The sequence below is a fragment of the Copadichromis virginalis genome, linkage group LG3 (genome assembly GCF_057382275.1).
Source record: "Copadichromis virginalis isolate Kocher_CV1m ecotype Utaka linkage group LG3, C_Virginalis_male_GT1.1, whole genome shotgun sequence".
NCBI classification, from domain to species: domain Eukaryota; kingdom Metazoa; phylum Chordata; class Actinopteri; order Cichliformes; family Cichlidae; genus Copadichromis; species Copadichromis virginalis.
In genome coordinates this window covers 44,898,747-44,916,408 of record NC_140620.1, presented here as the reverse complement: position 1 = coordinate 44,916,408, position 17,662 = coordinate 44,898,747, and the positions used below count along the sequence as shown (strand labels likewise).

The 17,662-nt window shown below is 54.8% G+C and overlaps 1 protein-coding gene across 1 annotated transcript; it reads left to right on the top strand.

Annotated features, from left to right (window-relative positions):
• The first annotated feature begins 1,503 nt into the window (after window positions 1-1,503).
• On the top strand, window positions 1,504-17,213 carry LOC146714966 (uncharacterized). The gene is made up of 20 exons (XM_085440643.1): window positions 1,504-1,965; window positions 2,124-2,592; window positions 3,371-4,343; window positions 4,617-5,559; window positions 5,928-6,154; window positions 7,235-7,875; window positions 8,085-8,199; window positions 9,062-9,493; window positions 9,593-10,050; window positions 10,100-10,215; window positions 10,356-11,041; window positions 11,141-11,391; window positions 12,376-13,815; window positions 14,258-14,598; window positions 15,031-15,095; window positions 15,186-15,334; window positions 15,439-15,746; window positions 15,913-15,974; window positions 16,131-16,318; window positions 16,432-17,213. Exons 1-20 carry the CDS (start codon window positions 1,504-1,506, stop codon window positions 16,608-16,610), a joined length of 8,505 nt encoding a protein of 2,834 aa, XP_085296769.1. The 3' UTR covers window positions 16,611-17,213.
• The last annotated feature ends 449 nt before the right edge of the window (window positions 17,214-17,662 follow it).

Genomic DNA, 17,662 nt, shown 5'->3' with positions numbered 1-17,662 from the left:
GGGTCCTATTCCTGTCCGCACACAGCTGACACAAAACACTACTCTTTACATTACTTTTGAGTTTCTCTGCATAATGACCTGAAACATATGTTGTAAGATAACATTTAACAATATAAACCTATAGGCTCTATTCCCACACACCAACCAAATCACTATCCCAATGAGAACATATATGATATATCATTTATGTATAAATGCAAAGCAAAAATAAAAACCAGCACAAAGAGTGGCAATTAGCACAGTGATTATACTGAAAAGACATGAACAGATATGAAGGATCCAGCCTGACTGCTCATGGATGCTTTTGTTGGGGATAAAGTATCTGAATTTCAGGAGCGGGCCCATGCCTCCAAACACGCTCTTTCCAGTTTTTATCTATGTATGATTCCCCAGTTCTAAAAGCAGTTTGTTCTCATTTTAGTGCCCCACCCTCCCTCCCCTTTTGTAATGCTTTTGTCACAGTGTACAAGGTGGACTCACATGCTGGACTCCGGGGATTGATGCACACAAGAGAATTTATAAACGTACAATGTCCAACAAGTATATATACAAATGGTGCGGGGCAGTGCTACAGACAAAAGGTGAGCGGGGCAGGGCTCCAGGAGAAATCCAGGGGAACACTCTCATTTCTCTCCAAACAATCCACACACGAGCTCACGTCTTTCTCCAAGCAATCCACAAACTAATCCAATCTCTCTCCTCGAACACTCGCCGCTCAGGGAACACTAGGGAAAACAGTCCAGAGGGTCTGCGCACAAAGAAACGCTTGTTAGTTTCTAACACACAACTATACGGAAAAACACTGGCTAGACGCTCGACTTTCACTGACGCGATTCACACAACGATCCAGCGAAGAACAGCCGTTGATTCCTGGCTTAAATGCTAGCCACACTAATGAGGCACCGGTGTTTCTTCCTCCGAGGGTGTGGGCCAAGGGCGTGAACCTGTAATCAGTTCCTCCCTGGCGAGAGAGAGATAGAGAGAGAAACAGCTGATCAGCGACCAGCTGAACCTCCAGGACGTTACAGCTTTCACTTCTTCACTTCTCATTAATACATGGGGATCAATCCCCTCCTAGGCTTTCCCCAAACTGAAGCTCAATTTGTGTCTAAGCCATTCAACTTTGTCTACTAAAATCACCATCAAACTAAAAATGTTCTATTGTATAAATTATATTGATGTTTTCAGGTAAGGGTGAAAATTGTTCCAAAAACAGATGTTGGAATGAATTCATGGCATTTTTGCATTAGGAAGTTATAGTACATTAAGGATTCATTTGGGAATGGTAACTCAGAGTAATTTGATGAAAAAGGAATTTAAAAATTGTACTTAATAAATACATACATTCATATTTAAGAGTATGTGAACTTATCTCCTACAGCTACGGGGACAGGAGCAATGACGAGCACGCCACCTCCAACAACAACCACCACTGCTTCACCGACCACCACCACCACGTCACCTCCCACAACAACCACCACTGCCCCAACGACCACCACCACAATGGCTCCTCCTACAACAACCACCCCTGCCCCAACAACCACTACCACGGCTCCTCCCACAACAACCACGACTGCCCCACCGACAACAACAGCCACGGCTCCTCCGACAACAGTCACCATTGCCCCACCGACTACCACCACTACGATTCCTCCAACAACCACCAATGCTATTACAACAACAACCACTGCCCCAACGACCACCACCACCGCGGTTCCTCCCACAACAACCACCACTGCCCCACCGATGACCACCACGGCTCCTCCGACAACAGCCACCACTAACCCACCGACCACCACCACTACGATTCCTCCAACAACCACCACAGCTATTACAACAATCACCACTGGGCCACCGACCACAACTACCACGGCTCCTCCCACAACAAGCACCACTACCCCACCGACCACCACCACGGCTCCTCCCACAACAACTACCACTGCCCCACCGACAAAAACTACAACGGTCCCTCCCACAACAACCACCACTTCCCAACCGACAACCACCACCACGGCTCCTCCGACAACAACCACCACTGCCCCACCGACCACCACCAACGCTCCTCCCACAACAACCACCACTGCCCCACCGACCACCACCACGGCTCCTCCGACGACAACAAGCACCACTGCCCAACAGACCACCACTACCACGGGTCCTCCGACGACAACGACCAGTGCCCCACCGACCACCACCACCACGGCTCCTCCGACAACAACCACCACTGCCCCACCGACAACAACCTCCACGGCTCCCCCGACAACAACCACCACTGCCCAACCGACCACCACCACGGCTCCTCTGACAACAATCACCACTGCGCCACCGAGCACCACTTCCACGGCTCCTCCGACAACAACTACCACTGCCCCACCGACAACCACCACTACGATTCCTCCAACAACCACCACAACTATGACAACAACCACAAATGCCCCAGCAACAACCACCATGGCTTCTCCCACAACAACCACCACAGCCCCACCGACCACCACCACGGCTCCTCCGACAACCACCACCACGGATCCTCCGACAACGACAACCACTGCCCCACCGACCACCACCACGGATCCTCCGACAACGACAACCACTGCCCCACCGACCACCACCACGGCTCCTCCCACAACAACCACCACTTCCCCAACGACCACCGCCACGGCTCCTCCCACAACAACCACCGCTGCCCCACGGACCACCGCCACGGCTCCTCCCACAACAACCACGGCTGCCCCACCGACAACAACCGCCACGGCTCCTCCCACAACAACCACGGCTGCCCCACCGACAACAACCTCCACGGCTCCTCCAACAACAACCACCACTACCCCACCGACCACCACCACTACGATTCCTCCAACAACCACCACAGCTATTACAACAACCAGCACTGCCCAACCGACCACCACCACAGCTACTCCAACAACAACCACCACTGCCCCTCCGACAACAACAACCACCGCCCCACCGACCACCACCACGGCTCCTCCCACAACAACCACGGCTGCCCCACCGACAACAACCGCCACGGCTCCTCCAACAACAACCACCACTACCCCACCGACCACCACCACTACGATTCCTCCAACAACCACCACAGCTATTACAACAACCAGCACTGCCCAACCGACCACCACCACAGCTACTCCAACAACAACCACCACTGCCCCTCCGACAACAACAACCACCGCCCCACCGACCACCACCACGGCTCCTCCCACAACAACCACAACTTCCCCACCAACCACCGCCGCGGCTCCTCCCACAACAACCACGACTGCCCCACCGACAACAACCTCCACGGCTCCTCCGACAACATCCACCACTACCCCACCGACCAGCACCACTGCGAATCCTCCAACCACCACCACAGCTATGACAACAACCACCACTGCCCCTCTGACAACCACCACGGCTCCTCGCACAACAACCACTGCCCCACCAACCACCACCACGGCTCCTCCCACAACAATCACCACTGCTCCACCGACCACCACTACCACGGCTCCTCCGACAGCAACCACCATTGCCTCACCGACTACAACCACTACGATTCCTCCAACAACCACCACAACTATGACAACAACTACCACTGCCCCTCCGACAACCACCACGGCTCCTCCCACAACAACCACCATTCCGCCACCGACAATTACCACCACGGTTCCTCCCACAGCAACCACCACTGCCCCACCGACAACATCCACCACTGCTCCACCGACCACCACTACCACGGCTCCCCCGACGACAACCACCAGTGCCCCACCGACCACCTCTACCACGGCTCCGACGACAACAACTACCACTGCCCCACCGACAACCACCACCACGGCCCCTCCCACAACAACCACCACTGCCCCACCAACCACGGCTCCTCCCACAACAACCACAACTGCCCCACCGACAACAACCTCCACGGCTCCTCCGACAACAACTACCACTGCCCCACCGACCACCACTACCACGGGTCCTCCCACAACAACCACCACTCCCCCACCGACCACCGCCATGGATCCTCCCACAACAATCACCACTGGGCCACCGACCACCACTACCACGGCTCCTCCGACAACAACCACAACGGTTCCTCCCACAACAACCACCACTGCCCCACCGACCACCACCAACACGGCTCCGACGACAACAACTACCACTGCCCCACCGACAACCACCATCAAGGCCCCTCCCACAACAACCACCACTGCCCCACCAACCACAGCTCCTCCCACAACAACCACAACTGCCCCACCGACAACAACCTCCACGGCTCCTCCGACGACAACCACCACTGCCCCACCAACCACCACCACGTCTCCTCCCACAACAACCACCACTGCCCCACCAACCACCACCACGGGTCCTCCCACAACAACCACCACTGCCCAACCGACCACAACCACGGCTCCTCCCACAACAAGCACCACTGCCCCACCCACAACCACAACGGCTCACCAGACAACAACCACCACTGCCCCACTGACCACCACCACTACGATTCCTCCAACAACAACCACCACTGCCTCACCGACCACCACCACTACCACGGCTCCTCCGACAACAACCACCATTTCCCCACCGACTACAACCACTACGATTCCTCCAACAACCACCACAACTATGACAACAACCACCACTGCCCCACTGACCACCACCACTGCCCCACCGACAACATCCACCACTGCTCCACCGACCACCACTACCACGGCTCCTCCGACAACAACCACAACGGTTCCTCCCACAACAACCACCACTGCCCCACCGACCACCACTACCACGGCTCCTCCGACAACAACCACCACTGCCCCACCGACCACCGCCATGGATCCTCCCACAACATCCACCACTGTTCCACCGACCACAACTACCACGGCTCCTCTGACGACAACCACCAGTGCCCCTCCGACCACCACCAACACGGCTCCGACGACAACAACTACCACTGCCCCACCGACAACCACCATCAAGGCCCCTCCCACAACAACCACCACTGCCCCACCAACCACAGCTCCTCCCACAACAACCACAACTGCCCCACCGACAACAACCTCCACGGCTCCTCCGACGACAACCACCACTGCCCCACCAACCACCACCACGTCTCCTCCCACAACAACCACCACTGCCCCACCGACCACCACCACTGCCCCACCGACAACAACCACCACTGCCCCACTGACAACCACCACCACGGCTCCTCCGACAACAACCACCACTACCCAACCTACCACCACCACGGCTCCTCCCACAACAAGCACCACTGCCCCACCCACAACCACAACGGCTCACCAGACAACAACCACCACCACCACTACGATTCCTCCAACAATAACCACAGCTATGACAACAACCACCACTGCCCCACCGACAACCACCATCACGGCTCCTCCAACAACAACCACCACTGCCTCACCGATCACCACCACTACCACTGCCCCACTGACTACAACCACTACGATTCCTCCAACAACCACCACAACTATGACAACAACCACCACTGCCCCACCGACCACAACCACGGCTCCTCCTGCAACAACCACCACTGCGCCACCGACCACCACCACGGCTCCTTTGACAACAACCACCACTGCCCCACCGACCACCACCACGGCTCCTCCCACAACAACCACCACTGCCCCACCGACAGCATCCACCACTGCTCCACCGACCACCACCACCACGGCTCCTCCAACAACAACCACCACTGCCCCACCGACCACCACCACGTCTCTTCCCACAACAACCACCACTGCCCCACCGACCACCACCACGGGTCCTCCCACAACAACCACCACTGCCCCACTGACAACCACGGGTCCTCCCACGACAACCACCACTGCCCCACTGACAACCACTACCACGGGTCCTCCCACGACAACCACCACTGCCCCACCGACCACCATTACCACGGCTCCTCCAACGACAACCACCAGTGCCCCACCGACCACAACCACGGCTCCTCCGACAACAACCACCACTGCCCATCCGACCACAACCACGGGTCCTCCCACAACAACCACCACTGCCCCACTGACAACCACGGGTCCTCCCACAACAACCACCACTGCCCCACTGACAACCACTACCACGGGTCCTCCCACGACAACCACCACTGCCCCACCGACCACCATTACCACGGCTCCTCCAACGACAACCACCAGTGCCCCACCGAACACAACCACGGCTCCTCCCACAACAAGCACCACTGCCCCACCCACAACCACAACGGCTCACCAGACAACAACCACCACTGCCCCACTGACCACCACCACTACGATTCCTCCAACAACAACCACAGCTATGACAACAACCACCACTGCCCCACCGACAACCACCATCACGGCTCCTCCAACAACAACCACCACTGCCTCACCGACCACCACCACGGGTCCTCCCACAACAACCACCACTGCCCCACTGACAACCACGGGTCCTCCCACAACAACCACCACTGCCCCACTGACAACCACTACCACGGGTCCTCCCACGACAACCACCACTGCCCCACCGACCACCATTACCACGGCTCCTCCAACGACAACCACCAGTGCCCCACCGACCACAACCACGGCTCCTCCCACAACAAGCACCACTGCCCCACCCACAACCACAACGGCTCACCAGACAACAACCACCACTGCCCCACTGACCACCACCACTACGATTCCTCCAACAACAACCACAGCTATGACAACAACCACCACTGCCCCACCAACAACCACCATCACGGCTCCTCCAACAACAACCACCACTGCCTCACCGACCACCACCACTACCACGGCTCCTCCGACAACAACCACCATTTCCCCACCGACTACAACCACTACGATTCCTCCAACAACCACCACAACTATGACAACAACCACCACTGCCCCACCGACCACCACCACCACGGCTCCTCCAACAACAACCACCACTGCCCCACCGACCACCACCACGTCTCTTCCCACAACAACCACCACTGCCCCACCGACCACCACCACGGGTCCTCCCACAACAACCACCACTTCCCCACCGACCATCACTACCACGGCTCCTCCAACGACAACCACCAGTGCCCCACCGACCACCACCACCACGGCTCCTCCGACAACAACCACCACTACCCAACCTACCACCACCACGGCTCCTCCCACAACAAGCACCACTGCCCCACCCACAACCACAACGGCTCACCAGACAACAACCACCACTGCCCCACCGACCACCACCACTACAATTCCTCCAACAACAACCCCAGCTATGACAACAACCACCACTGCCCCACCGACAACCACCATCACGGCTCCTCCAACAACAACCACCACTGCCCCACCGACCACCACCACGTCTCTTCCCACAACAACCACCACTGCCCCACCGACCACCACCACGTCTCTTCCCACAACAACCACCACTGCCCCACCGACCACCACCACGGGTCCTCCCACGACAACCACCACTGCCCCACCGACAACCACTACCACGGGTCCTCCCACGACAACCACCACTGCCCAACCTACCACCACCACGGCTCCTCCCACAACAAGCACCACTGCCCCACCCACAACCACCACTACAATTCCTCCAACAACAACCCCAGCTATGACAACAACCACCACTGCCCCACCGACAACCACCATCACGGCTCCTCCAACAAAAACCACCACTGCCTCACCGATCACCACCACTACCACTGCCCCACTGACTACAACCACTACGATTCCTCCAACAACCACCACAACTATGACAACAACCACCACTGCCCCACCGACCACAACCACGGCTCCTCCCGCAACAACCACCACTGCCCCTCCGACCACCACCACGGCTCCTCCCACAACAACCACCACTGCCCCACCGACAACATCCACCACTGCTCCACCGACCACCACCACCACGGCTCCTCCAACAACAACCACCACTGCCCCACCGACCACCACCACGTCTCTTCCCACAACAACCACCACTGCCCCACCGACCACCACCACGGGTCCTCCCACAACAACCACCACTGCCCCACCGACAACCACTACCACGGGTCCTCCCACAACAACCACCACTGCCCCACCGACCATCACTACCACGGCTCCTCCAACGACAACCACCAGTGCCCCACCGACCACCACCACCACGGCTCCTCCGACAACAACCACCACTGCCCAACCTACCACCACCACGGCTCTTCCCACAACAAGCACCACTGCCCCACCCACAACCACAACGGCTCACCAGACAACAACCACCACTGCCCCACCGACCACCACCACTACGATTCCTCCAACAACAACCACAGCTATGACAACAACCACCACTGCCCCACCGACAACCACCATCACGGCTCCTCCAACAACAACCACCACTGCCTCACCGATCACCACCACTACCACTGCCCCACTGACTACAACCACTACGATTCCTCCAACAACCACCACAACTATGACAACAACCACCACTGCCCCACCGACCACAACCACGGCTCCTCCCGCAACAACCACCACTGCGCCACCGACCACCACCACGGCTCCTTCGACAACAACCACCACTGCCCCACCGACCACCACCACGGCTCCTCCCACTACAACCACGGCTGCCCCACCGACAACCACCACCACGGGTCTTCCCACAACAACCACATCTGCCACACCGACAACAACCTCCACGGCTCCTCCGACAACAACCACCACTCCCCCACTGACAACAACCACCACGGCTCCTCCGACAACAACAACCACTGCCCCACCGACCACCACCACGGCTCCCCCGACAACAACCACCACTGCCCCACCGACCACAACCACCACCACTGCCCCACCGACAACCACCACCATCACGCCTCCCCCGACAACAACCACCACTGCCCCACCGACCACCACCATCACGGCTCCTCCGACAACAACCACCACTGCCCCACCGACCAAAACCACGGGTCCTCCCACACCAACCACCACTGCCCCACCGACCCCAACCACGGGTCCTCCCACACCATCCACCACTGCCCCACCGACCACAACCACGGGTCCTCCGACACCAACCACCACTGCCCCACCAACCACCACCACTACAATTCCTCAAACAATCACCACAGCTATGACAACAACCACCACTGCCCCACCGACCACCACCACAGTTCCTACCCCAACAACCACGACTGCCCCACCGACCACCACCACGGTTCCTACCACAACTACCAACACTGTCCCACCGACCACCACCTCAACAGCTCCCCTGACAACAACCACCACTGCCCCACCGACCACCACCACCACGGCTCCTCCGACAACAACCACCACTACCCAACCTACCACCACCACGGCTCCTCCCACAACAACCACCACTGCCCCACCGACAACCACTACCACGGGTCCTCCCACGACAACCACCACTGCCCCACCGACCATCACTACCACGGCTCCTCCAACGACAACCACCAGTGCCCCACCGACCACCACCACCACGGCTCCTCCGACAACAACCACCACTGCCCAACCTACCACCACCACGGCTCCTCCCACAACAAGCACCACTGCCCCAGCCACAACCACAACGGCTCACCAGACAACAACCACCACTGCCCCACCGACCACCACCACTACAATTCCTCCAACAACAACCCCAGCTATGACAACAACCACCACTGCCCCACCGACAACCACCATCACGGCTCCTCCAACAAAAACCACCACTGCCTCACCGATCACCACCACTACCACAAATGCCCCACTGACTACAACCACTACGATTCCTCCAACAACCACCACAACTATGACAACAACCACCACTGCCCCACCGACCACAACCACGGCTCCTCCCGCAACAACCACCACTGCCCCACCGACAACATCCACCACTGCTCCACCGACCACCACCACCACGGCTCCTCCCGCAACAACCACCACTGCCCCACCGACCCCAACCACGGGTCCTCCCACACCATCCACCACTGCCCCACCGACCACAACCACGGGTCCTCCGACACCAACCACCACTGCCCCACCAACCACCACCACTACAATTCCTCAAACAATCACCACAGCTATGACAACAACCACCACTGCCCCACCGACCACCACCACGGTTCCTACCACAACTACCAACACTGTCCCACCGACCACCACCTCAACAGCTCCCCTGACAACAACCACCACTGCCCCACCGACCACCACCACCACGGCTCCTCCGACAACAACCACCACTACCCAACCTACCACCACCACGGCTCCTCCCACAACAACCACCACTGCCCCACCGACCACCACCACGGGTCCTCCCACAACAACCACCACTGCCCCACCGACAACCACTACCACGGGTCCTCCCACGACAACCACCACTGCCCCACCGACCATCACTACCACGGCTCCTCCAACGACAACCACCAGTGCCCCACCGACCACCACCACCACGGCTCCTCCGACAACAACCACCACTGCCCAACCTACCACCACCACGGCTCCTCCCACAACAAGCACCACTGCCCCACCCACAACCACAACGGCTCACCAGACAACAACCACCACTGCCCCACCGACCACCACCACTACAATTCCTCCAACAACAACCCCAGCTATGACAACAACCACCACTGCCCCACCGACAACCACCATCACGGCTCCTCCAACAAAAACCACCACTGCCTCACCGATCACCACCACTACCACAAATGCCCCACTGACTACAACCACTACGATTCCTCCAACAACCACCACAACTATGACAACAACCACCACTGCCCCACCGACCACAACCACGGCTCCTCCCGCAACAACCACCACTGCCCCACCGACCACCACCACGGCTCCTCCCACAACAACCACCACTGCCCCACCGACAACATCCACCACTGCTCCACCGACCACCACCACCACGGCTCCTCCAACAACAACCACCACTGCCCCACCGACCACCACCACGTCTCTTCCCACAACAACCACCACTGCCCCACCGACCACCACCACGGGTCCTCCCACGACAACCACCACTGCCCCACCGACAACCACTACCACGGGTCCTCCCACGACAACCACCACTGCCCAACCTACCACCACCACGGCTCCTCCCACAACAAGCACCACTGCCCCACCCACAACCACAACGGCTCACCAGACAACAACCACCACTGCCCCACCGACCACCACCACTACAATTCCTCCAACAACAACCCCAGCTATGACAACAACCACCACTGCCCCACCGACCACAACCACAGTTCCTACCCCAACAACCACGACTGCCCCACCGACCACCACCACGGTTCCTACCACAACTACCAACACTGTCCCACCGACCACCACCTCAACAGCTCCCCTGACAACAACCACCACTGCCCCACCGACCACCACCACCACGGCTCCTCCGACAACAACCACCACTACCCAACCTACCACCACCACGGCTCCTCCCACAACAACCACCACTGCCCCACCGACCACCACCACGGGTCCTCCCACAACAACCACCACTGCCCCACCGACAACCACTACCACGGGTCCTCCCACGACAACCACCACTGCCCCACCGACAACCACTACCACGGGTCCTCCCACGACAACCACCACTGCCCCACCGACCATCACTACCACGGCTCCTCCAACGACAACCACCAGTGCCCCACCGACCACCACCACCACGGCTCCTCCGACAACAACCACCACTGCCCAACCTACCACCACCACGGCTCCTCCCACAACAAGCACCACTGCCCCACCCACAACCACAACGGCTCACCAGACAACAACCACCACTGCCCCACCGACCACCACCACTACAATTCCTCCAACAACAACCCCAGCTATGACAACAACCACCACTGCCCCACCGACAACCACCATCACGGCTCCTCCAACAAAAACCACCACTGCCTCACCGATCACCACCACGGCTCCTCCCACAACAACCACCACTGCCCCACCGACAACATCCACCACTGCTCCACCGACCACCACCACCACGGCTCCTCCAACAACAACCACCACTGCCCCACCGACCACCACCACGTCTCTTCCCACAACAACCACCACTGCCCCACCGACCACCACCACGGGTCCTCCCACAACAACCACCACTGCCCCACCGACAACCACTACCACGGGTCCTCCCACGACAACCACCACTGCCCCACCGACCATCACTACCACGGCTCCTCCAACGACAACCACCAGTGCCCCACCGACCACCACCACCACGGCTCCTCCGACAACAACCACCACTGCCCAACCTACCACCACCACGGCTCCTCCCACAACAAGCACCACTGCCCCACCCACAACCACAACGGCTCACCAGACAACAACCACCACTGTCCCACCGACCACCACCACTACGATTCCTCCAACAACAACCACAGCTATGACAACAACCACCACTGCCCCACCGACAACCACCACTACCACTGCCCCACTGACTACAACCACTACGATTCCTCCAACAACCACCACAACTATGACAACAACCACCACTGCCCCACCGACCACAACCACGGCTCCTCCCGCAACAACCACCACTGCGCCACCGACCACCACCACGGCTCCTTCGACAACAACCACCACTGCCCCACCGACCACCACCACGGCTCCTCCCACTACAACCACGGCTGCCCCACCGACAACCACCACCACGGGTCTTCCCACAACAACCACATCTGCCACACCGACAACAACCTCCACGGCTCCTCCGACAACAACCACCACTCCCCCACTGACAACAACCACCACTGCCTCACCGACCACCACCACGGCTCCTCCGACAACAACAACCACTGCCCCACCGACCACCACTACGGTTCCTCCCACAACAACCACCACTTCCCCACCGACCACCACCACGGCTCCCCCGACAACAACCACCACTGCCCCACCGACCACAACCACCACCACTGCCCCACCGACAACCATCACCATCACGCCTCCCCCGACAACAACCACCACTGCCCCACCGACCACCACCATCACGGCTCCTCCGACAACAACCACCACTGCCCCACCGACCAAAACCACGGGTCCTCCCACACCAACCACCACTGCCCCACCGACCCCAACCACGGGTCCTCCCACACCATCCACCACTGCCCCACCGACCACAACCACGGGTCCTCCGAGACCAACCACCACTGCCCCACCAACCACCACCACTACAATTCCTCAAACAATCACCACAGCTATGACAACAACCACCACTGCCCCACCGACCACCACCACAGTTCCTACCCCAACAACCACGACTGCCCCACCGACCACCACCACGGTTCCTACCACAACTACCAACACTGTCCCACCGACCACCACCTCAACAGCTCCCCTGACAACAACCACCACTGCCCCACCGACAACCACCACCACGGCTCCTCTGACAACAACCACCACTGCCCCACCGACAACCACCACCACGGCTCCTCCGACAACAACCACCACTGCCCCACCGACCACCACCACTACGATTCTTCCAACAACCGCCACAGCTATTACAGCAACCACCACTGCCCCACCGACAACCACCACCACCACAGCTCCTCCGACAACAATTACCACAGCCCCACAAACATCCACCACCACGGCTCCTCTCACAACAACCACCACTTACCCACCGACAACAACAACCACAGCTCCTCCGACAACAACCACCACTGCCCCACCAACAACCACCACCACCACAGCTCCTCCGACAACAATTACCACTGCCCCGCAAACAACCTCTACCACGGCTCCTCTCACAACAACCACCACTTACCCACCGACAACAACAACCACGGCTCCTCCAACAACAACCACCACTGCCCCACCAACAACCACCACAAACACGGCTCCTCCCACAACAACCACCACTGCCTCACCGACCACCACCACAGCCCCACCGACCACCACCACCACGGCTTCTCCAACAACAACCACCACCTCCCCACTGACCACCACCACTACGATTCCTCCAACAACAACCAAAGCTATGACAACAATAACCAGTGCGCCACCGAACACCACCACAACAGCTTCCCCGACAACAACCACCACTGCCCCACCGACCACCACCACGGTTCCTACCACAACAACCACCACTTCCCCACCGACCACCACCACGGCTCCTCCGACAACAACCACCACTGCCCCACCAACCACCACCACCACGGCTTCTCCAACAACAACCACCACTGCCCCACCGACCACCACCACCACGGCTTCGCCGACAACTACCAACACTGTCCCACCGACCACCACCTCAACAACTCCCCTGACAACAACCACCACTACCCCACCGACCTCCACCACTACGATTCTTCCAACAATCGCCACAGCTATTACAACAACCACCACTGCCCCACCGACCACCACTACCACGGCTCCTCCGACAACAACAATTACCACTGCCCCACCGACCACCACCACCACGGCTCCTCTGACAACAACAATTACCACTGCCCCACCGACCACCACCACAACAGCTCCCCCGAGAGCAACCACCACTGCCCCACCGACGACCACCACGGCTCATCCCACAACAACAACCACAGCTACTCTGACAACAACAACCACCAGATATGTTGTTTTCAGATCCCTTCAAAGCAATTTTACCAAGGACTTGACGAATTCATCATCTGATGCTTTTAAAGACCGATCTGTATCTATAAAGACACAGGTAATCGTTTACTTTTCCCACTAATATATAGCATTTATTAGGTATGTAATTAGTTTTTTCCATTGTTCGAGGCAAATCTGCTCCCCTCTTTGTGGAAAGCAGAATGAATGCTGTGTGCTCTGTAAACAGAATAGACATTAAAACACCAAATACTCAGTGAAATAAATGTTTAAAAAATGAATTGCAGATTGCTGATCTAGAGAGAGAGGTGAAAACATTAGACATCAGGAATATACAAAATTGATAGAGCAAGTACTTTTTTTTGTACTGAACCATCATTGCTACTCACTATAGAGGTCATGTTCTTTGATTTGCCCTTTAATTAGTCTTCTGTCTTACTGTAAAGTTTACAATTGATATAAAATTCGTCTGTTTGTGTACATTAAGAAACAGATAGACATTGTTTTAAGGAAATCTGCTTTGTGTCTGCAGATTGAACCTGCTTACAAAAACTCGTTCCCTTCCTCCTTTGTCTCCTTGGCCGTTGTGAGCTTCAGGTAATTTCACTATTTTGACATATAATGTTAAGAGCAGTGACCTAACGCCCTAAATATTCAAAACTATCATTTTTGTGTCTGCATTTACAGGCAAGGATCAGTCATCAACACCATAGAACTTCATTTTTTAAACTCATCTGTTCCAAATGACACTGAAATTAGAAGTGTTTTGATCAGTCAAGCCTCAAACGTGACAGGCTTTGACATCGAAAGGGCCTCCATCACTGTCAGTTCCACATGTGAGTACTATTTCGTTATGTTTGATCAAAAAGTCTCAAAGGTTTTAGAGGGACTTAGTTAAATGTTTTATGTCCATTTTGTCCTCATTTTAAATCTACCACAGTGATCCCAACAACTACCACAGTTACCCCAACAACAAACACAACACCATCAACTACATCTGCTGCAACAAAACCAACATCTGCTCCAACAACTACCACAGTTACCCCAATAACAAACACAACACCATCAACTACTACATCAGCTGCAACAACAACAACATCTTCTCCAACAACTACCACAACTACAAAAGCTCCGACTGCACCTGTCCAAGTTTTTCTGTTTCTACAGTTCCTTGAACCATATGTACCTGAACTCACAGACCCCACCAGCAGTGTATATCAAGATCGCAAAAGACGAGTTGAAGAGACGGTGAGTAATATTTCAACTTAATATATCTTTTATTGACTGACACTTTATCTAGAGAACAAATCTGAAAGCATACATTTTCTTTCATTTAAATAGGCATTTTTAGACAATGTAATTTTTAAGTTGTTTCACCATGTTTAAATTTTCTTTTTGTGTTAATTTTTTGCAGTGTGATAGAATCTACAAACCAAAATTTCCTTTCTTCATCCGTGCCATTGTCATTCGGTTCAGGTAAAAAAAATTTTTTTAACAGTAATTAAGTTACTTTCCTCTAAATTATTATTTTTAATTTAATTTTAATGTTAAATGTATCATGTAACATAGTTAAACCATTCAATAATCTGCCATTATTATCTAACATCTGACTCACTTTCTTTCATGGCACAGTCTTGTTAGAGTCCAAACACGAGTGGATAGAACTGAGGCAGAGGTGGAGCTTGTGTTCAATCAAACAGCACCCAATGCACAAGTCCCAAATGATACTACTATTGTTCAAATTTTGAAACAGGCTATTAACAGTTCCAGCAGCAATTTCAGCATTGCCATAGTTCCTGACACAATATCAGTAACTTCTGGTGAGTATTTGAAAATGCAAACGAAATTTATTTTGGAGTTAATCAAGGACAAAGAAATTATTTTAGTCTGTACATAAATACATATTAATCTACTTCTGAAAAATATTTTATAGTTCCCATCAATGTCACGACTGTTGCACCAACTACTGCCAATTCCACTACTGCTGCACCTACAGCTTCCACAACTACAACTGCATTATCTACAACTACAGCTTCAAGTGGAGCATGCCACAAGATCAATCCCAGCACTGTTTCCCCCCTGGTTCTCTTGTTATGGCTTCTGTCAAACTAGCAATAGCATCTGTGCTGGTTTCCATGTCAATGGCCAGCGGAACACAAACTCTTTCACTGAAATGTATTAAAAAAAGAAAAGAAAATAATGACATTAGAAACCCAAGCCATGTGATTATCTAGAATGAATCTGGCCTGAAAAGAATGACACAGACTTTAACCACCCAGTTAATTTAATCATCTACAGCAAATCTGACCTAAGAATGCATGAACAAAAGCTTTAAATATATCCTGTGGGTGGGCCTGTAGTGTAGAGGCTTAGAACTTTACGCAGTTGAGCTCATTATATAGTGCCAAGCTACAACAATAGTCACATCAAGGTGCTTTATGTTATAATGTTAAGGTACTTTTATTGTAAGGATCCTACAATAATACAGAGAAAACACTGGCCTGTTTAGGTCCAGGTCACTTGCTTGTAAGTGTGTCTCTGCCTTCATGTCTGTTAACTGTTCTTTTTCGTACTGGGGAAAAAAGGTCAAAATGCACAAAGTTTTTAAATTTTTAAGAAAATTATCCACAACTCATCCATTATTTTCTAAATCACTGTAAAGCTGGGTTTATATACACACACACGCGCACGCACACACGCGTGCGCACACACACACACACACGTGTATGTATGTATGTATGTATATATATATATATATATATATATATATATATATATGAAATACACAGTATATATCACATATTAGATGTAAGAGTGTAAAAAGTAGAGATGGCACGATACCACTTTTTTATGTCCGATACCGATACCGATATCATAAATTTGGATATCTGCCGATACCGATATGAATCCGATATGGTGTTTTTTAATCAACAAAACTGTTTTTTAAATATCTTGCTGCATTTTGTATAAGTTCATACTCAAGTTTAAAACAACAACTACACTAAAGCTATTCTGTTATACCTGTATGCAAAAAAAAATATTTCATAGTACAGCAATACTGATCAATCTAATAAACTTAAACCTACACCATCCTCCCTATTCTGGTATTTTAAAGAGTACTTAGCATAAATATTAAGCAACCTAACTAATAGGGTTCCAACTCC

Excerpts from the sequence above, each read along its gene's own strand:
- LOC146714966 (XM_085440643.1), top strand. The coding sequence starts at position 1,504 with ATGGCTCCTCCTACAACAACCACCCCTGCCCCAACAACCACTACCACG. Across the intron at positions 6,155-7,234 it reads TCCTCCAACGACAACCACCA|CTATGACAACAACCACCACT; the intron begins GTGCCCCACCGA and ends CAACAACCCCAG. Across the intron at positions 10,216-10,355 it reads CTCCCACAACAACCACCACT|TGCCCCACCGACCACCACCA; the intron begins GCCCCACCGACC and ends GACAACCACCAG.